The following is a 22,633-nucleotide window of genomic DNA, read 5'->3' as shown; positions in this document are numbered from 1 at the left end:
GGGTTTATTATTTTATTTGTTGTCTGTGTTAAGATCACTATGAAGAAATGTACAATCACATATTTGCTTTGGCCTGTTACTTCGACAACCCGGATGACAAGTGGTTGAGGAATTACTTTTATGAACGGTGTTTTAATATTGCTCAGCTGATTAAGGCCGACGGTGGGAGGAAGGAAGCAGAAGCCTACTCACACATGGGTCTTCTCTACGAGGAAAATGGTAAGATTTGGATAGTCTGTATCCAGAGCCATCCCTAGAACTGAGAGCATCCCCCTGTCCCCTTTGCTTGGTGGGGCCGTGCAGTAGCAAGGAGGGAATTAGCAAACAAGCTAATGGAGAAAAAGGCCCTGGAAATGATAAAGCAGAGCAGTGGCATGAGTGGGGCAATGGGGGGCTGTCATCAAGGAAGGGAAACTTCCCCCCTACCTCATGGCTTCCAAAGGGTCTCCTTCATCTCTCAGGGTTCACTTCCCATTGCAACGTCCTGCCCTAACAGCTCTATCCCTTCCCCATCCTGCCGGGTTTGCCCAATTAAGATGAACAGTCTTCTGCATCTTCCCCCATGACCGAATTTGCCTGAAATATCCGAATTCCAATTTTACCTCTTTTCTGAAGTAGTATGACTTTATAGAAATAAAATATTATGACATATATTTTAGAAACAAGCAGAAATTCAGTCAGATGACTGAATTTACCCCTGGGATACTATTAGCCCTTAAAACTTCCACTTCTGTGCCTAGTCACAATCACAAAGGTAGCTTGAATATGGCTATCTATATTTTCATACATATTCTCCTTGTGCTATATATTGCCTTTTTTGAGATGGGGGTAGGTGGAAGAGGCAATTGGAGTTAAGTGACTTGCCCAGGGTCACACAGCTTGTAAGTGTCTGAGGTCGTATTTGAACTCAGGTCTTCATGACTCCAGGGTCAGTGCTCTCTCTAATGTTCTACCTCGCAGCCCCCTGTATGTTGCCTTTTGAGCAAGTTCTTTTTCCCTTTAAGGCTGCCCTCATGGATTGTTTTAATCTGATTTCTCCAATAGAAAAATGTTGGGTTCAGCTTAGCAGTATAATTTTTCTTTGGGGATCTCAATCCCTTAGACCTGGACCTATCAGTACAGATGTTATATAATTTTAAAATTTTCTTAATTAAACTTTTTAACAAGCATTCATTTTCTTTCCCTCCCAGTTCCCCCCCACACAAACAAAACCAAGCCCCTATAATAAGTATGCATAGACAAGCAAAACAAACTCCCACTTTGTCCAGGTTCCAAGGGGGGTGTTGTTCCCTATCATTAGTCCTTTGGAACTGTAGTTGGTAACAGTGTCGATTGGAATTCTTTAGCCTTTCAAAGTTGTTTTTTACCATGTTGTTATGGTATAAATTGTCCTGGTTCTGCTCGTTCCTCTCTGAATCACTTCATAAAAGCCTTCCCATGTTTCTCTGAAACATTCCTCTTCATTGTTTCTTATGGCACAATAGTATTCCACAATATTCATTTACTTTGTTCAACCATTTATACTTCAAATCTCACCCTTTTCGTTTTTTGTGAGATTTTTGAGATGGATACTCACTTAAAGTATCAGAACAATTGACAATCTACTTCAGAAATATCACAGATTATAAAATTATTACCTAAAACCTTCAGAAAACAAGAGTTGTTAGAGCAAAAGAAATGAACTAGAGGAACTTTATACATGAGATGGTGCAAATGCAGATTCCAAATTACACGTACAGCATTATGCTAAGTATTGCGGAAGAAGAATCCAAAGATTGGATACAATATGGCCTCTTCATCCAAGGGTCTCATGAAGAACTTGTATGGAAGTGGGAGGAAGGCAGTACTTCAGAAGATCAGGGTAGCAATGGAAGATAGGTTGGCATGGAAAATAGAACAGGCTTATACTAATCTAGATGTGAGACTCATAAACACAGTATGAATGACTTTACCCTGCTGTCTAAGAATAAATATCTTTCCAGGAGCCTATACGGTTGTCAAAATTTGGATAAATTATTTCCCTAGCGTAAATGTTTATATGAATTTTACAATTGAATAAAACATGGGTTTTTATTTTCTAAAAGCATATACTTGAAAATTTTAAAAACTCAGTTATAAATATTCCTTCTTCTAATGGGTTAGTAAAAGCATTACTGAATTTGTAATCAGAAGACATGCATTGGAATTCTGACTCTGACACTTCCTTGTGTGATTTTGGGCAAATAAATGAGCCCCTCAACCTCAGTTTCTTTATTCCTAAAATTAAAGGATTGGACTTAGTGATCTTTAAGGTTTCTCTCTGCTTTAAATTGTGTTATGCTGTAATTACTAGCTAAAAGATCTCTCCTTCGTGGACACACAATGACTTGGTTAATTGCTAATGCCACCTACTTGCTATAATAAGACAATATGGGGGAAATTGGTGGCTTACAGTCTCCTTAGTATTTTTCACTATGTTTTTGTTTTAATGATATATTAGAATATTATAACTAATGAAGTTATTTTGATGCATAGCAAGTATTCTGTATAGACATTTTACTTAAATATAATCTGGACTGTTCAGAGTGTTTTAAAATAATTTTCCAAGTTGTTATTATCCATCCATCCATCCATCCATCCATCCATCCATCCATCTATCTATCTATCTATCTATCTATCTATCTATCTATCTATCTATCTATCTATCTATCTATCTAGGGATGTGCACTAATATAAACAGTGCTGACAAATGTTTAACAACCAGTTCTTCAAAAAATAATGTACTCAGGGCAGCTAGGTGGCGCAGTAGATAGAGCACTGGCCCTGGAGTCAGGAGTACCTGAGTTCAAATCTGGCCTCAGACACTTAACACTTACTAGCTGTGTGACCCTGGGCAAGTCACTTAACCCCAATTGCCTCACTAAAAAAAATAATAAAATAATGTACTCATGATACACTTTTACACTTACTTGGCATTATTTACATTTTCTTCATCCCTTTCTTAAGTCTAGACAATCAACAAATCAATAACCCATACCCTGATTTATGGCATTTACTAGTTTTCAAGGTATAAATGCCCACATTGAAAATTTAACCATCAGTTCTCATGAGCCAATATGAGCTGGCTCTGGCATAGTGATCACAGACAGCTCACTTTTAACTTACCTGTATCTCAGGAGAATTTTTTTTCTTTTTTTTTTTTTTTTGGTGAGGCAATTGGGGTTAAGTGACTTGCCCAGGATCACACAACTAGTAAGTGTTAAGTGTCTGAGGCTGGATTTGAACTCAGGTACTCTTGACTCCAGGGCCGGTGCTCTATCCACTGTGCCACCTAGCTGCCCCTCAGGAGAATTTCTTAAGATTTATCTAATAAGTTGTGGACTGGCTGTGAGTTCGTTCTTCACAAACTGACATGATGTGCCGTTTATGAGAATTAGTATCAATGATTCATCAAAGTATAATTTAGCCAGTCTTTGTTCTTTAATGTAGAAAGAGACAAAAATAGCTTTGGGAGACAATTCTGATTATTGACTCTCCACTATCTCTGACTAGAGATCAAATACCTGATATTACTAGTAATATTTCAGTAAAGGAAATAGGTGGGAAAACAGTTTCCCCAAAATAGAATTTTTATGGTGAGTGTGATGACTGAAATAAATCTTCACTTGTTTACAAAATCAAGAGAAGCTGTTGTCTAGGTAGTCCTAAAAACCATGAGCATAAAAGTCTGGTTTTAATAGAAAAAAATGAAAATATCTATAAAACATGGTTTAAAATAGAATATATTTGAAAAATAGGTTCTGGGTTAGATGAGCGCTTTCAGTGTCCTTGCTTTTCTAAATTGCTCTGACTTCCTTGACTTGACTTTCCCAATCCGTTTCTGCCTCTTCTAGTCCTTCTGCCATCTTATTCTGCTAGTACTGGTTCCTGAAAAGGAGAAACAGTTCTTACTTTCATTAGCCACCCAAACAGGATAGGTTAACCCCTGGAACTTTCTAACAGTTGAATCCCAAAGTCCAAAACCTACTTAAGAGTTGAGATAGGTAATTATGTTTACTTTTCTTCATCTGCTTGGGGCTACCCATACTTTTTGCTTCACCGGTGTGTAGGTGTATATGCATATGGGTGTGTATGTGTACACATGTGTATATACATGTGCACATACATATACATATATACATACACACATATCACACAATGATCCAAAACAACTCCAAAGGACTCATGATGAAAAATACTATCCACATCCAGGGAGAGAATAGATGGAGTCTGAATGCAGATTGAAGTACACTATTTTTCACTTTATTTTTTTCTTAGTTTTGTTTCTTTTGGCTTATGTCTTCTTTCACAACATGACTAATATGGAAATATGTTTTACATCATCACACATATATAACGTATATCAAATTACTTACCTTCATAAAGAGGGGGACAAGGCAGAAGAAAGGAAAAAAATCTGGAGCTCAAAATTTCTTAAAATAAATGTTAAAAGTTTTCTTTATATGTAACTGAGAAAATTAAAATATTATATTAAAATAATATGTATATATCTTTTAAAGGAGCAGAAATATAGGCAGCAACAACTAGATGAAGAGAGGTAAACATATATATGTGTGCACATGTATATATGTATATATATATACATATACACATTTACTTTTCTCATACAAATTTATATATGTAATCTATCTTTATATTTAAATATATATTTAAAGGAGCAGAAGTATAGGCAGCAAGAACTAGATAAAGAAAAGTAGAGATGTGTGTGGGTATGGGTGTGAGTGTATGTGCATGTGAGTTAAATTCTTATGGGATACTGCATTCGACTAACTTCTGAAGTCCTAGAAGATAGACTGTTTTAATCCTAAACGAGTCAAGTCAACAAGTATTTATTGAGTGTTCCCAGTGTATGAAACACAGTAGCTTTAAGTCCATATTAAAGATGAGAAATGGTCCCTGCCCTCAAGGAACTTGAAATCCAATAGAGGAAGCAAGGGTGACGAGTGTTTAATGAATACAGATGTCCAGACAGGAACATATTGCTGTTGCGTTGCTATGTACTGTAGAAATGGAAATGACTGTTGAGAAATCCAGTTTCCTATCAAGTGTAAGTGGTTTTCTCTTCCTGTTTTAAAGTAAAAAATGGTCATCATAAATGTAATAACTATCAACCAAAACAAGCCACCAAATAATGAATAAAATCAGTGCAAGCATTCTTGGGAGGTTTTATCCACTGTTTTAACTCCTAATCTTTAAAAAACAGAACCTCAGAGTATATCTGTTACTTTCCTTTTAAATGACAGTGGCATCTATTTGAAAGCTGGGAGGCTTCCCATTAGCCACTTTCTCCCAAATTAGAATTTATGTTCTGCAACATCCTAGACTTTAAAGAAAAAAGTCTAGCATCATTGATTTAGAACTAGAAGGGACTTGAGAGGATATTGAGTCCAGCCCCCTATTTTACAGATGAGGAAACTGGGGCCCAGAAAGGTTAAGTGTTATATCCAGCATGAAACAGGAGGTATCTGAGGCATGATGAAAGCCCAGTTCTTTCTGATGCTTGAATATCAGTGCTCTACCTACTATATTATACTGGACCATTAAGAGTCGGCATGCTATAAACACGTATGATTAACTCTGACCAGATTATCTTTTGTCTTTGAGGAAGGTTAATGGTCCATATGAAATGGGTGATCTACAATGTAAGGGCATCCAGGTGGCCCACTGGACAGAGCCCCGGACCTAGAGACAGGAAGACCTGAGTTCAAATCAAGGTTCAGACATTTACTAAGTGTGTGACCCTGGGCAGGTTTCTTGTCCTCCCTTTATCTCTGTTTTCTCGTCTGTGAAACAGGTATAATAATAGCACCTGTCTTCCAGGGTTGTTATGAGGATAAAATGAGATAATATTTGTCAAGCACTTATCACAGTACTGTACTGACACATAGCAGACGCTATATGTGTGTATACACAGATATATGCTAGCTATAATTATTTTTATTTGCGTCTATAAGTGTTTAGCATGGTGGGGATTTAATTCAATTCAGTAAGGACTTATCAAGTACCTACTATGTGTAAGGCTTTATGCTGTGTACGCACCTATAAAGTTCTGAGTATATAATGACCAAAAGACAATGGTGCCTGCCCTCAAGAAGCTTACCCAGCTCCATCCTGTAAACAGATAAGGAAATATAACATATATACAAATATTGGGGGCAGGGGGCATAGTAACAATTGGAGAGAGAGATCAGGAAAGGTGGTCTGCAAGGGAAGACCCTGATGCTCAGCCTGGAGGGGAGCTAGCATTTCTAAGAGGCCAAGGTGAGGAAGGGGAAACATTCCAGGCTTGGGGGACAATCTTGTAAAAGTCCAAAGGCCAGAGATGGACTGTATTCTGTGGAAAACACTAGCTAAGCTTGTTTGACTGGAATATAGAGTATGAAGGGGGAATGATGTGAAATAAGTATGGAGGTACAGGTGTTAAGGGTTTTAAATGTCAAAGGAATTAGTATTATTTTATCCTAGAGACAATTGAGAGCTATTGAAGGTTTGTGAGCAAAGGAGTGACATGGTCAGATCTGTGTTTTAGGAAGAATATTTCAAATGAAGTGGAAAGGGTGAAACCTGAGACAGAATGATCAGTTAGGAGGATGTTGTTAACAGTCCAGCTGAGAGATGATAAAAACTGAAATAGGGTGGTCGTTGTGTTTGCGAAGAGAAGGAGATAGAGGGGAACAATATGGTGGAGGTGATAGTGACAAGCCTAAATAATGGATTGGATAGAGAGATGAAGAAGAAGGAAGAGTAGGGGATGACCCCCAAATTGGAAACTGAGAAGGATGGCAGCCTTGATAGAAATGGAGGTGGGGGCGAGGGAAAGGGGCAGATTTAGAAATGACGAGCTCTGTTCTGGATCTGTTGAATCTGAGGTGTCTTTGGAACTTCCAGATAGGAGGTAGTATGGAACTGGAGCTCAAGAGAGAGATCATGGAGATAGATAGATAGATAGATAGATAGATAGATAGATAGATAGATAGATAGATAGATAGATAGATAGATGGATGGATGGATGGATGGATGGATGGATGGATGGATGGATGGATGGATGGATGGATGGATGGATGGATGGATGGATGGATGGATGGATGGATGGATGGATGGATGGATGGATGGATGGATGGATTTGGGAATTATCTCCATAGAAATTACAATAAAGCATATTGATGCTGATGACATCATTAAAAAAAGGAGTGTAAAGAGAGAAGATGGCCTAGAACAAAGCCTTGGCATACAGTCATATTTAAGGGACAGGAAAAAATTATGTTCCAGTGAAATACACTGAGGAGTAATCAGGTAGATAGAAAAAGAACAGGGAGAGAGAGCTGTCACAAATGACAAAGAGGAGAGAATTCCTGAAAGGGTAGAGTGATCAACAGTGGTCAACAAAGTCCTTAGCTAAAAGGAGTTTAAAGAGGATAAGGACTTAGAAAAGGCCATTAAATTTAGGAATTAAGAGATGTTGATGATACTTGGAATTGATTCATTTGCATTTAAACAGTTACTAAGCAAGTAGATTATGTGTAAGCACAGATTACATTTTAAACAAGTCATTTCATTTTTGAAAAAATTCATTGGAAACTTTGGAGTGGACAGAGTCAGTAAAGTGTCAGGTCATGCAACACATACTTATTGGAATTTTACAATAAGACACTGGGTTAGGCACTAAAAAAGACACAAAAATAGAGAGGACCCGCAGTCCTTGAAGGAGTTTGCAATCCGTTATCAGTGATCTTTAAAAAACATACAAGCTCAAAGAAGTATAACATCTGATAAATACCTAAGAAAAGGATAAAATAGAATTTGAGAATTTACAGGAGGAAGAAGTTACTTTCAGTAGGAGAAGGGATTAGAGAAAACTTCACAGAAGTATTTGAACTGGGCCTTGAAGAAGGATGGTTATGAATTCAAGAAGCAGAGATGGACTCCAAGGTATTCTTGGTACAAGGAATACCGTGAGCAAAAAGAACAGAAGTGGGAAAGCATGTGTTATGTTATGGGGAAAAGGAATAATTCTGTTTGTTTAGGCAGAGGCTTTTAACCTGAGGTCCATGAACTCATTTTTGGTTTTGGTTTTTGGCAGCTGTATTTCAATATAATTGGATCATTTGTAATCCTATGGATTTTACTTTATGCATTTAAAAACATAATTCTCAGAAACAGACTTCACTAGACTGCCAGATGGGGACCAGGTCACAAAAAAAGGGTGAAGAATCCTTCATCTAGAGTATGGACAATGTGAAAAGTAGTCAGGAGAGATAAGGCTGGAAAAGGCAGGGTGGGGACAGTTATGAAGGGCTGAGCAGGATGGACTTCATGCAGGAGGCACTCGAGTTATCAAGGGTTTTTGAGTACATGAATGCACTGGGAAATTAATTTGGCAGTGGTGTGTAGTACATTATAAGGAAGTCAAGAATGGAGGCCAGAATCCCAGTGAGACGGCTATTTATTTAGATGGAGCAAGAAGGTTAATGAGGGTATCATCTAACTGGGTGGCAGGAATGGAAGAAAAGAGACAAATGTTAAGGGGAGAATATATAGGATTTGGTGGGAGATAAAGGAGAGGGAGGAGTTAAAGAATGTCTCAGTTTTTGAGCCTGGGTGCCTATTAGAATGGTAGTACTCTTGTTTTTTGTTTTGTTTTGTTTTGTTTTTTAGTAAGGCAATTGGGGTTAAGTGACTTGCCCAGGGTCACACAACTAGTAAGTGTTAAGTGTCTGAGGCCGGATTTGAACTCAGGTACTCCTGAATCGAGGGCCGGTGCTCTATCCACTGCGCCATCTAGCTGCCCCTGGAATGGTAGTACTCTTAACAGAAATCACAGAGTAAAGATGATCAGTTTGTGGAGTAGGGAGGTTGACAATGATGAATAGTGTTTCAATCAAACTGAGTAAGAGGACAAGGTGGAGAGGAACACCAGACCATTGGGATTATGGTTCTGTAGTTAGGAGGGGAGGGCAAGGCTGGAGTAAGTTAAGGCTCTGGGAAAGGGGTTAGCTGTACCCAGGGAGAAAGTATCTATGGAGAAAAGTGACAGAGCCTTGAGGAATAATTAATTAACATGTCCAAAAAGTCAAATCTCATTCAAGGAAAAGTCTTTTGCTATGTGTCTTTAGGGCTCTGGAATGATGGTAACACCCATTCTTTATTCATGGCTTTCAGAATTTTATTTGTGGGGCAGCTAGGTGGTACAGTGGAGGGCAGCTAAGTGGCACAGTGGATAGAGCACCGACCCTGGAGTCAGGAGGACCTGAGTTCAAATCTGGCCTCAGACTTACTAGCTGTGTGACCCTGGGCAAGTCACTTAACCCCAGTTGCCCCCACCAAAAAAAAAAAAATGGAAACTGGTGGGTTTATCTGGTAGATTGATATCTTTTTTGAATGTTGATTTTTATTATCCTTGCAAATAGAATTTAAAACTCTAAAATTTTAGAACTTTAAAACTCAAAAAATTATTTATTTTAAAAATTAAACCCTCAGATGGTTGCTGCTTTTAAAAGCCCTTCTCATTTTTATCAGAATGCTATGATAATTGAAGTGTTTGGTAAAGAACTCAATACAGTGTTCTGGGCTGTATTTTCAATTTTTTGCTAAAACTCTTTCTCCCCCAAAATGTGATTTACTTGAGACCTCATCTAATTTCATTCCAGGCCTGAGCCTGTGAGTCAGTGTTAATCCGCATGGTTATATTTAAAAGTTAGTATGGATGTTTATGTACATAATAAAACCATGCTTATTCCAAACAATTTGAACAAATCCTCCAACTGCTCTTCATTTTGAGGAAAAATCACCAAAAAAGAAGCTGAAATCAGGAAAATATTTTGGTTTTTAAAATTTTTTAATCTAAGGTGTGGCCTAGGATCATGTAAATTTTGCCTAGTACCTTTTTTTATAATTTTAATACTACTTGTACAATGAAATATTATGAAAATCCCAAATCATCAAAGATTAAATTGTGCATGTTAGAAAGCTTTTTTAGGAGCAATACTGAAATAAAAAAGGGTTTTCTATTTATCTTAAGCCTGAAAAATCAGTTCATCCTGAGATTTGCAATTAACTGAGGATGTCTTGTGTGGGTACATCACCAGTAATAGAAATTTGTGGGTGGAAAAGGGAAGGGAGTTGTAATGGAAATATGTGGGGAAAGTCCTAACCTCCCCCATCCAACAAAATTTTAGGTACTGAAAAGTGGAAAAGGAGTGGAGGAAATTGTAAGAGTCACACAATACAATACTTCATTACAGTACTAATGTAATACTTAATTGTACTTAATACACAGTAGAAATGATTTCTATTTATAAATCCAAAATGAGGGAGAGTTAAGAAGACAGAATTGAACCTATACATATGTAATCTAGGCTGGGACGGGCTCAGGCTGCTGCCCTGGTAGTTTAGGTCCAAAACTGGATCAAAATTAGATACTCATAATCCATCTAACAGTTATTCAAAAGTTTACTTAGTCATTGCAGGAGAAGGATGTTCAGAGCAAGGAAGTGATGTTTATCCAGGATGAACAACGGATCCAGTTGAGCTACAGTCGTATTCATGGTACTTGTCTATTATCCTGGAATCTGGAAGACTCATGAGTTCAAATCTGACCTCAGACCCTTGCTAGTTATGTGACCCTGGGCAAGCCACTTAACCCTGTTTGTCTCAGTTTCCTCATCTGTAAAAATGAGCTGGAGAAGGAGAAGGCAAACCACTTCAGTGTCTTTCCCAAGAAAACCCCAAATGGGGTCACAAAGAGTCAGATGTGACTGAAATGACTCAACAACAACAACAACAACAAATTTAGAGTCTAGATAGAGATTTTCTTGGTGAAAAGAAATTTAATTTTAGCCAGTGGTTTGGCATTATAGAATCTCTTAGGATAACCTAAAATAAAACTAAAAGAATAGTTTTAGGGACTATTGAATTCAATCACACCAGATTATGGGAATAGCAGGCCCAGTGCCAGGGAGACTGACAGTTACAACAGTCCAACCAATATATAAGAAACGTATGCATTTCCTATCTAGTGAATCCTACGCTGTGGCTTAGACGACCCTGTTCTTTTGGTTTTATCTTTCTACCTGCCTACCTACCTATCAGTTTCTTTTGTTGACTCATCGTCCTACTTCTTCACCCTCCTAAATGTGAGTGTTACTGAAGTCTCTGCCCTTGGCATTTTCCTTTGATCTCTCTATGTGCTCTCCCTTGACTGTTCAACCCTTCCTCTGGCTTTAACTATCATCTCCTATCTGTATCTATAGCCCTAGTCTCTGCCCAAACCCATGGTCCAACATTTCCAGTGTCTTCAGGCCATCCATATTTCATCAACAACTCATATTCGATGTATCTAAAACTAAGCTTGATTTTCCTCAAAAACAAGCCCATCTCCTAATTTTCTCCTATTGCTAAATGGCTACATCTTCTAGTGACTTAGGCTCAAAATTTGATGTTCACTTTTAATTTGTTCCTCTCCCTCCTCCTCTATCCAATCAGTTGCCAAGCCTTGCCTTCACAACGTCTTTTATGTCTGTCTTCTTATCTCCACTTACATTGTGATTTTATAATTGCCTTCTAACAGGTCTCTCCTTTTTTCAGTCTTTCTTCCTCTTCAATTCTTTTTCTATATAGCTGGCCAAGCATTGCTCGCAAGAGTCAGATCTAACTACACCACTCCCCTTTTCAAATAATATTCAATAACATGACTTCTAGGATAAAATACAAGCTCCCTGGCCTGGCATTTAAGGTCCTATATAGTATGATGCCAACCCAGCTATCCAGTCTTATTTTATTTTATCCTTTTCATGCACACTATGTTCCAGAACAAAAGGGGTGTCCATTTACAAGATAAAAAGATCTTTTCATGCTGTCTCTCACTTACACACATTTGCACATTCTGTTCCCCATTCTAGGATCCTAGACCCTCCATATTTTTTTCATGGGAACTTTCTCTTTCAGTCCCAGCTCAGGCCCAATCTCCTTTATGTTCCCCTTGCAGAAAGTATTCTCAACATCCTCCTATTTCTTATAGCACTTTCTAGAGACTTTTTTTTAAATTTCCAATAAAAATATTTACATAATCATTCACCTCTAGCTAGAGCTTTAAGGTTACAAAATATTTTTTTCACAAGGTCAGTGGTACAGACATTTTTATTCCTTTGAGTTTCTGTGCCCCTTAATCATACCTCATTGACATATCTTATCCCCCTCCCTCACTAGAGTATTAGCTACTTGAAGGCAGGGACTATGCATGTTTTAAAATTATTGCCATCTCTAGCAAAGCACTTTGCACATGTTCAATGCTTAATAAATGTTAGTTTGGGACTTCAAACTAAGAAGACCTGGGTTTAAGCCCTCCCTCTAACACCTACTAGTTGTGTGACTAACAGATAAGTCACTTGATCTGTCTAAGCCTCAGTTCTTCCTTTCAATAAAATGAGGACAATAGCAATAGAGTTATTATGAGGCTCAAATGAGAATGATGAATGTATGTAAGAACTTGATGCTTTAAAGCACTCCATGAACACCACTTGTGGTTATTGTTACTGTGGCTACTAAGACCAGATCTCTGATTTCATTGAGAAAGGCAATTCCAAACCAGGAAACTTCATCCAACAGTGCAGGTAGGTACATGCTCTGCAATTAATAATCCTACATGGTTGTCTAGAGCACTGAAAGGTTAAGTAAATTGCCCAGGGTAGCGGTGGGGATTAGAGGTAATACTTAAACCCAGTTCTCCTGGACTCCTGGCCTGGGCAACCCCATCTGTTCTATCATGGTTCAGTCATTTGTTGGCTTTCTTCAGATTACATTTCACAAGCTTAAATACTCCAATGGGTCTGTTATCTCTTCAATTTGGAATTTCCCTCCAGTGATACAGATGAGAACCCATCCATGCCCGCCCATCCCAGGTGATTCCATGAGTGTGCCATGAGTCAGCCCCATGTGCCGCCCTTGCCTTCTCCTGGCTTAATGGAAATAGGAGGGGAATACTCTGGCCATCCACTTAATATCTCACTACATGATGAAGACATCTTTGCTTCTTTTTTTTTTTCAGGGCAATGATGGTTAAGTGACTTGCCCAGGGTCACACAGCTAGTATGTGTCAAGTGTCTGAGGTCTCATTTGAACTTAAATCCTCCTGAATCCAGGGCTGGTGTTCTATCCACTGCACCACCTAGCTGCCCCCTGACATCTTTGCTTCTTATGCATACAATTCCTCAAGGACATCTTTTATTGCTGTTCTTCCAAGTTTCTCTTTGGTCATATGGTCCAGGCTGCTCACACCTACCACGCACCTCTTGATTGTCCTCCATGTGGTCTGTATTTTTAATGCTTGAGAGATGGATTCCATGACTTGCTACCATATAGCAACAGTCGTAGAATGTTGCTTTTTGGTTTTTTCAAATGGGCTTTTGTTTCTATGGGAAGTCTGGGGTCATTAGAGGCGCTTTAATATTTCCTGAATACATTTAGCCCTGTCTTCTACTCTTGTTAAACTCTGGACCTAGCTCATTGTCTGTATGTATTGACTGTCCTAGATAGAAATAAAAAAGAAGGAAGGAAGGAAGGAAGGAAGGAAGGAAGGAAGGAAGGAAGGAAGGAAGGAAGGAAGGAAGGAAGGAAGGAAGGAAGGAAGGAAGGAAGGAAGAAGAGGGAGGAAGATGAAATCCTCCCAATTGAATTGAAAAATTATTATTTATCTTTGATAAACTGATATAGAGCAGATCATCTAAGAAGTATCCTTAGGATAGAACATATTTTGTCAGTTACCTAGAAAACACCTTTCATTGCTAGTGGCATAAGGCTCTTCAACACCATTTAGTGTTTTTGTTTTTTTAAAAAAAGCTAAGAAAGTAATTTAAATGATCTCATATTCTTCCTCCTCTCAAAGTTCTAATGCCTGAAAACTGACCTAAACATTTTTCATTCTGGATTTGCTAGAACCTTGGCAATATTTTGGAGTATATCACTAGAGTATTCCTGTTATACTGCTAATCTGACACAGTAACACTTTTTAAGGATAGGGTCATTCCTGTCTTCTCTAACTTTGTATCAATTACAGAGAAATGTGAAAAATGCAGATCCATTTTCTCTGGTAAGCCTAACTGTCTTGCTAAATCATCTGTACTCCTAGATAATTTGACAGTTAACTGAGATAGCATTTAGACCAAGTGACTTATCAATGGGGAGAAGAGGTGGTTTTGCCCTAATGAGAGAAAAATTTGAGATGTCTAAATAAACAGGATGATCCCAGCTGCCCCGATGGCATGCTGACTGCAGGAAGGTTATTACTGCAACTAAAGTCTCCCTACTGACCCTCAAGTAAGCCATGCATGCCTTTTCCCTCCGTTGACATTTCAGTGGTGAGTAGAACCTGTTCATCAGGGCAAGTGTTGACCTGCTCAAAACCCTTCAAAGCTTTATCACAGTTTCCAATTATCTGCACACTCACAAATCATTTAACTAGGACATCAGCTGGTTATTGTCAGCTCCCAGGGTGAACATGATCTGCATACGATTGAATGGGAGACTCGTAGACGGCTCTTCTAACCCTCCTGCGGCTGCCATGAGCATCGTGGATAATTTATATAAATAGGGGTGAGGGAAGCACATACATAGCCATTCTCTCCAACACTCACCTGGCCTATAAATTATCACTGAGTAGCAGCTTGAAGGCCTGAAGGAACCCAAACCAGGCCTAAAATAAATAAAGCCATGGAAAACACCTTCTATGCATACACAAGTGCTACCATTGCTCAGTGGGATATCAAAGAAGAGAGCAGCCTCAAATGTAGGTGGAAGGACATTAAGAGGGTTTTTATTGTTGTACAATCATTTTACTCATGTCCCACTCTTCATGACCTCATCTGAGATTTTCTTGGCAGAGATCCTGGAGTGGTTTGCCATTTCCTTCTTCAGCTCATTTTACAGATGAGGAAACTGAGGCAAACAAGGCTAACTGACTTGCTCAGGGTCACAGAGCTAAAAAGTGTCTGAGGCTAGATTTGAACTCAGGAAGATGAGTCTTCCTGACTCCAGGCCCTACAGAAAGACCCAAGGATTTATACCTAATGTGCAGGACAGGGGCAGTAATTATGCTGTTTCAGCTGAGTCATACACTATGATCCCTTCAGTTCTATTGAGGCCCTGTGGACATTGGAAAAAAAGACAGCTTATAAAGGTGATTTGGATAGGGCAGGGAAATTATGCACAAGCAATTGCTTGTGACCAGCAGCGACTTTCTGACCCATCATAGTATTAAATATTTCCAGGAAGACTCTATTTTCAGCCAGTCACTTTTGTGAGGGAGCAGAGATTGACCACGGTGCCACTGGGGATTTTCAAGATTAATCTTGGACTTGACTATAGAGCCCTGTTGGTGGAGGCAACATGTCGGAGTATGCCTATATTGGTGAAACTCCTTAGTAACCACTCTTCTTTTGCAAACTACAAATTGATGTCTATTTTGTAAGTATGGCAGTGATTGTCTAGAAAACAGTCTTCCTTTGTAATAACAAGAACCAACTCTGAAACTTTTGAATTGTTAAATAATCTTTCATTAAAAATTTTTGGTTTTTCAAAACTTGATTGGGAAGATGTTCTAAATTTTTTTAGGGAATTGAATTAGATAAATGTTTTAAACATATCTTCCCCCCTTTTTATATCTAATTCTACACTTGGAAGCAAAAGATCTGTGTTTGAATTTTGCCTTAGATACTTACTAGCTTCATGACCTTGAACAAATCACTTACCATCTTGGCTTTGGTTTATCTGTGTACAAAATGGGAATTGTCATCCATAACAACCACTTCCCAGAGTAGTCTGGAAGATCAAATAAGCTCACAAGCTTTGTAAACCTTGACATGTTACCTAAGTGTTAGCAGTCATTTCTTTGAAAGGTCCCATGGGGTGAGAGATGTATAAGCTCTCACTCAAAGTCAGAGTTGGGGAGGATGGTAGGCCATCCAAACAGAAGGCATGTCCCTATCCTCGACAATATAATAAATGGGCAAAATGGACAGGATACAGTGCCTAGAATCCAGAAGACTCATCTTCCTGAATTTAAATCTGTCTGCAGACACATATTAGCTCTGTGACTCTGAGCAAGTCAGTTAGCCCTGTTTGTCTCAATTTCTTCATCTGGAAAATGAGATGGAGAAGTAAATGGCAAACCACTCCCATATATTTGCCAGGAAAATCCAAATGGAGTCAAGAAGGGTCAAACATGACTGAAACAACTGAATAACAACAAACAGTTCTGTGAGGTAGATAGTAAAGATATAATTATTCCAGGGGCAGATAGGTGACACAGTGGCAGAGCACTGGCTCTGGATTCAGGAGGACCTCAGTTCAAATCTAGCCTCAGACACTTGACACTTACTAGCACTGTGTGACCCTGGGCAAGTCACTTAACCCTCATTGCCCCACCAAAAAAAAAAAAGATATAATTATTCCAATTTTGCAGGTGAGAGCGCTGAGCCTCAAAGAGATCCAATAATACCAATAACCTGATTAGTTCCCATGCTTACAAAAAGCAATGTGGTGGCAACAAACAATCAGCTTAGATAAGCTTAATCCTTTATGCCTACTCATCTTATTTTTCCCATCTAACCAAACTATGGATAACAAATGGTTGAGCATCTAACAAAATATATGAAATTGCTGATATTTTTACTATCCATTTTCTGTTATCTTATCCATATCCATTATTATGATTAAGAGACACTGAACAAGCATTTATTAAGGATTCTCTGTGTATGTTTGTTTTAATGTATATGTATGTCTAATTTGTATTTTAGAGTGAAGGAAAGACTGACAACATTTTTGGTTAAAGGACTATGAGTGAAATGAACCCTAACTTGGTATTAAGAGACCTGGGTTCTGGGGGGCAGTTAGGTAGCCCAGTGGATAAAGCACCGGCCCTGGATTCAGGAGGACCTGAGATCAAATCCGGCCTTAGACACTTGACACTTACAAGCTGTGTGACCCTGAGCAGGTCACTTAACCCCCATTCAAGACAGAGAGAGAGAGAAAGAAACCTGGGTTCTAATCCTTCTTCTGACACTTAATAGATACGTAACTGTGGACAAGTCACTTATATAATAGGCATCTCAGTTTCCTCATCTGTAAAATGGAGAGTTGTATGCTTTCTCATGAGGTAGTTGTCAGTAAAGAGCCTTTTAACCCCTAAAGATGCATGAACATGATTTATAATTATCTCATTAAGGGGCAGCTAGGTGGTACAATGGATAAAGCACTGCCCCTAGATTCAGGAGGACCTGAGTTCAAATCCAGCCTCAGACACTTGACACTTAGTAGCTGTGTGATCCTGGGCAAGTCACTTAACCCTCATTGCCCCACACCCCCCCAAAATAATTCTCTCATTGGAGAATGAAACACAAATACATTTGGGGAGGGGGAGGTAGTGGGGATGTTCATCTAAGGAGTTTTGATTGGATCCCATAATGAGACCTGGAAAAGAATTCCTAAGTCTTTCAGTCCAACTCCTTCATCATATAGATGAGGAAATTGCAATCCCCAAAAAGTTAAGGGATTTGTGCACAATCAAATAAATGAGAAATGGGGGAGCTGGGACTTGGATTCAGATCCTCTGACTCCATGATATGATGGAACCCTTAAAGGTGTTTTTAGAAGTAAACAATTCTGGATGACCAGGGAGAGACTGGAAAAGGGACAGAAAAATTGGAAGCAAGGGAAGCACTCAATTAGAAGAGAGCTGAATCTGTGAGGTTACAAGAACTCAACCTCAGATGATAGTTATACAAATGGAAAGGAAGGGTAAATTAAAAATAAACCACAAAGAAGAATCAACAGTGTTTGCATGTCAGAGATAAAGGAGGCTGGAGTAGAAAATAATATTCTATTGTAGTTCCTGGGACCACACGGAAAAACTATTCCTTGTTCAAGGCACATTGTGGCTTAGCAACAACCCCCTCCCAAAGTGGAGCTCCCAAGCCCTCACTGATGTATTTACTTTTACAAGCCAACAAAAGGACATATTAGTTCAAAGCAAAGGACATTTAATCAAACAGCATAGCAAATAAAGTGACAAGATCCTCCCGTGCAACATGAGGTACACTCTCCCACAGGCTACCACGCTGCCAGTGGGGAAGGGCATACCCACAGAGAAGATGTGGTGATCAGGGAGCACATCTTCCTGCATATCTGTGTCAGATGTGTATTTCTGTTTATGATTTATTAACATTTGTAAAAAAAATTATTTCTTTCTTGGAGTCCGTGCAGTCAATATCAGAAAATTTCCATTCTGCTTAAACCATGGTTCTCCTTCTCTCTGCTAAATCTTATTTATGTACAGGCAGTAGTGAGGCAGCTTCTCACCATGCAATTCACACAAAAGGCCTTTAATAGGCTTTTAACAAGCCTAGTATTGTTTTCCTTTATTTAAATAACTTGTATTTTCAACTTGGATCCCACCTCCTTTTAAAATGTATAACAGTGGAAAGTGCTTTAGATATAGAATACTACAGAAGACAATGACAATTGAATTGACCAAGAACATCTTCATAAGTATTTACCCCAAGGGGGAGAAAAAGATTCAGAGATGGGTATTGTGGGTGTTTGGGATTTAAAACTCTAGCAGAGATTCTCAAGGGATATTGAAAGGATAATCCAGGGGCGACTAGGTGGCACGGTGGATAGAGCACCGGCCCTGCAGGCAGGAGGATCTGAGTTCAAACCTGGCCTCAGACACTTGACACTTACCAGCTGTGTGACCTTGGGCAAGTCACTTAACCCCAATTGCCTCACCAAAAAAAAAAAAAAAGGATAATCCAAATCTCCATTTTTTTTTCCTGTTGGTATCTTTGAGTCCCAAGGTATGGCTTCTCTTGATATAATAAAGTCATCTTACAATCTCATTATTTATTCTAATAGATTTAAAACAAAGCAAAACAAAAGTTTTAAGAACAAACCCTAAAACTGGTTTTGAAGGGTGAATTTAGATTTGACCTGTAATTTAACTGGGTGTCTTCATTGGAATGCCTGCTGAGGAAACTCCCTCTTATCAATGAAGGTTAACAACTGTTCAACAGTTGATAGTCATGGAGAATTTACTAGGACAGTGAGAGATTAATTGATTGCCTAGGGTCACATTTCTAGTCTATATCAGAGAAAGGCCTTGAACCCAATTGTCACTAGCTCCAAAGCCAGCTCTCTACTGTGTCAAAACTGCTTTACTTTTTGCAAACTTTTAGAAATTTTCTAGGTTTCCCCTCTAAGATGTCTTACCGGGTAAATCTTTTCATAGGGCTTTTAGGGAACAATAGGCATATCATTCATGTGCAAATTTCTTTGTAGAGGCATTTAATAAAAATTCACCTTGCAACTGCATTCATGCAAAGCAATAACAACCACAATGTTCTTGATTGGGAAGAACTCTTTTGTTTGCCTCAAAAACTGTTGGGTGGTATTGTTTCCTTTGCAGAAGGTAAATCTAATCATGCAAATATCAGAAATGGAAACATTTTTATACAGGAGTCTTCCAATGCACTGGATAGCTAAAAAAAGAACTCCAGAAATTAAGTGAATTAGCATTTCTATCCTGATATAAATTAATTGTTACCTTTTGGGGGCACATCAGTTTATTCTTCACCAACCCTATGTACATGTTCCAAAGACCGTATAGTATTTAATGAAGAGATCCTTTTAAAGTATTGATAGCCATGAGAAAATTATACCATGTTTGATCTGTGTTAAAGAATCAAAGTCCAAGATCTTTGAATAGAACTTAGAATAAAAATGTAATTAGGTTACATCCCTAAAGTCTGATATATCTTTAAACAAGACTGCAAATGAAACTTTATTAAAGCTTCAAATGAATTATTTCATTGCCCTTTTTTTTATTCATTTTCTTCTCTTCCCTTTCATGTCGATGTTACTGACATTGCTGCTTGTATCTTACCTGTCTTTTTCAGGGGATATTAATTATTTACTGCTTAACGAGTAGTCCTGAGACGATGGTACCACATCCAGAGCTGCCTGCTTGGCAGTGGGTTTTTTTCTGTTTCAAAGCTTTACAAGGTCTGGAATGGTTGCGGCTCAGCCTGTAGTTCTTGCCATCCTGAATAAACTTTTCTGGAGGCCTAGTTTCCCCACAAGCTGAGAGAGGCACTCTGCCCCTTACCCCCAAACACTACCTCCCCCAAGTACCTACCTACTCAGTGGCACTAATGACTCAGAGGACAGAGAGGATTTTGAAATTAGATAGTTTGTTTTCTTGCCAATCGGCACGTAAGCATCTTATTATTTTTGAAATCAGTAATGTGGTTTCATGAAGGAAAGTTCTGTAATTTTGAAGCTTGCCAACTTGAAGGTTATCATCTTGTCGTTCGGTTGTTTTTCAGTTGTGTTTGAGTCATCAACACAGTGTGTCTTGGCAGACACTGGTGTGATTGGCCATTTCCTTCTCCAACTCATTTTTTGTTTTGTTTTTTTGTTTTTCGCGGAGCATTGGGGGTTAAGTGACTTGCCAAGAGTCACACAGCTAGTAAGTGTCAAATGTCTGAGGTCGGATTTGAACTCAGATCCTCCTGAATCCAGGAACGGTGCTTTATCCGCTACGCCACCTAGGTGCCCCCTCTCTAACTCATTTTTACAAATTAGGAAATGGAGACAAACAGGGTGAGGTGACTTGCCCAGTCAGGGTCACACAGCTAGTAAATGTCTGAGGTTGAATTTGAACTTATATCTGCTTGACCCTAGGCCCCAGTGTTCTATCCACTGAGCCACCAGTTTGTCAGCTGGCATTCAATTCAAAATGGCAGGCCGCAGGCACAATGGGAGAAAAGAACAGTGGAGCAACATATTCATGTTATTGGAGAGCCAAAGACTTTGTAATAATAATCATAATAACTAGAATTTATTTGGCACTTTAAGGTTTGCAAACTACATTAATTATCTCATTTTATCCTCTCGACAACCTTGGGGGTTATGTGCTATTATTATCCCCATTTTCCAGAGAAGCAAACCAAGGCAGACAAAGTTTAAGTGACTTGCCCAGGGTCACATAGCTACACACAAGTAGCAAATGTCTGAGGCTGGATTTGAACTAAGGTCTAAGTCCAAGTCCAGCACTCTACCCCCTGGATGAGGAAAATATGTTATGCCATCCCTACCCTCCCTATCTCCCCAATGACAAATTGATGGGAGCACGAGAAGATACAGTTGGGAGCTGTACAGGTGGTCAGGCATAGATGCATTGACTGCATAATAATAGCTAACATTTATGTAGCACTCTGAGGCTTTCAAAGTGCTTTACATATGTTTTCTCACTTGCTCTTCAGAATTGTCCTGTGAGGCAGGTAGTGTTGTTATCCTCATTGTATCACTCCACGTCACTGGAGGGGATGCTCACATTCATGAATCACACATCCATCAGAGTTTTGCAGTATTGATTTGACCTGACAGTGGCTCACCACCAGCTTCCAATCCCTCTCCCGGATTTCAGTATATCAGATAATAACAGTTTAAGGCCAAAGCTGACTAATGACTTTCAACTTATCAAGGGTCACACTCAGACAGAAATAATCTGCCTGAAGCATCTGTTGATTATGGTGATCTAGAATAGTGTGACTTCCATAGAAGGAACCTGGGTGGGGGGAGATATTTACATCACCAAGCATCATAATTCAACCTTCTGATTATAAATAAGAATTTGTTCCTGTTGTTATTCAGTCATTTCTTCATGACACCATTTAGGGTTTTCTTGGAAGAGATACTGGAGTGGTTGTCATTTCCTTTTCTGGTTTATTTTACAGGTGAGGAAACTGAGGCAAACAGAGTGACGTGACTTGCCCAGGGTCACACAGCTAGGAACTGTCTAAGTGAATTTGATTTCAGGAGGATGTGTCTTCCTGAATTGAGGCCATCACACATACCCCTAATCCACTGCACACCTATACCCATAAATAGCAATACAATGGATAATTATTTTAGACCCTTTATATGATCAATTATATATATATATATTCATTTCTGAATTTACATGATGAATTTTTCACATTTCCCTCTGCATTGCCAACATGTACCCAGAAGCCATAATGACACAGATATCGCTTATGCCACTATTTCCACTTTCAAAAATCTTCAGTGGCTCCCTACTATCTCTAGGACAAAATGCAAAGTCCTCTGCTTTCTTGGTATTTAAAGTTTCTGTGTAACCTAGATCCAGGCTGCCTTCACAGGCATTTCCTATGGCTCCTCCATATGCTTTATTGAGAGAGTTGAACATATTGTAAGCTTCCCCAAAACAACATCCCACTTCCCTTTTCTATGCCTTTACTTGGGCTCTTCCCCATATCACACTATCTACTGGATGCCTGTTTACTTAGGTTATCCCCCATTTACACTATCTCCTCAACTCCCCTTCATAGAATCCCTCATTTAGTTCAAAAGACAGTTAAGGTGGGGCAGCTAGGTGGCGCAGTGGATAGAGCACCAACCCTGGAGTCAGGAGTACCTGAGTTCAAATCCGTCCTCAGACACTTAACACTTACTAGCTGGGTGACCCTGGGTAAGTCACGTAACCCCAATCGCCTCACTAAAAAAAAAAAAAAAAAAGACAGTT

General features: G+C 38.9%; 1 protein-coding gene across 1 annotated transcript in view; it reads left to right on the top strand.

The window, feature by feature from the left end:
• The window catches only part of TTC29 (tetratricopeptide repeat domain 29), a 249,965-nt gene that overhangs the window by 53,739 nt on the left and 173,593 nt on the right, over nt 1-22,633 (top strand). The window contains exon 6 of the mRNA XM_043971929.1: nt 34-219. Coding sequence (XP_043827864.1) covers nt 34-219 — 186 coding nt within the window. The remainder of the gene's footprint in view (nt 1-33; nt 220-22,633) is intronic.

The sequence above is a fragment of the Dromiciops gliroides genome, chromosome 6 (assembly GCF_019393635.1).
Source record: "Dromiciops gliroides isolate mDroGli1 chromosome 6, mDroGli1.pri, whole genome shotgun sequence".
In the NCBI taxonomy this organism is placed as follows: Eukaryota; Metazoa; Chordata; class Mammalia; order Microbiotheria; family Microbiotheriidae; genus Dromiciops; species Dromiciops gliroides.
This window is presented reverse-complemented; position numbering and strand designations above follow the sequence as displayed.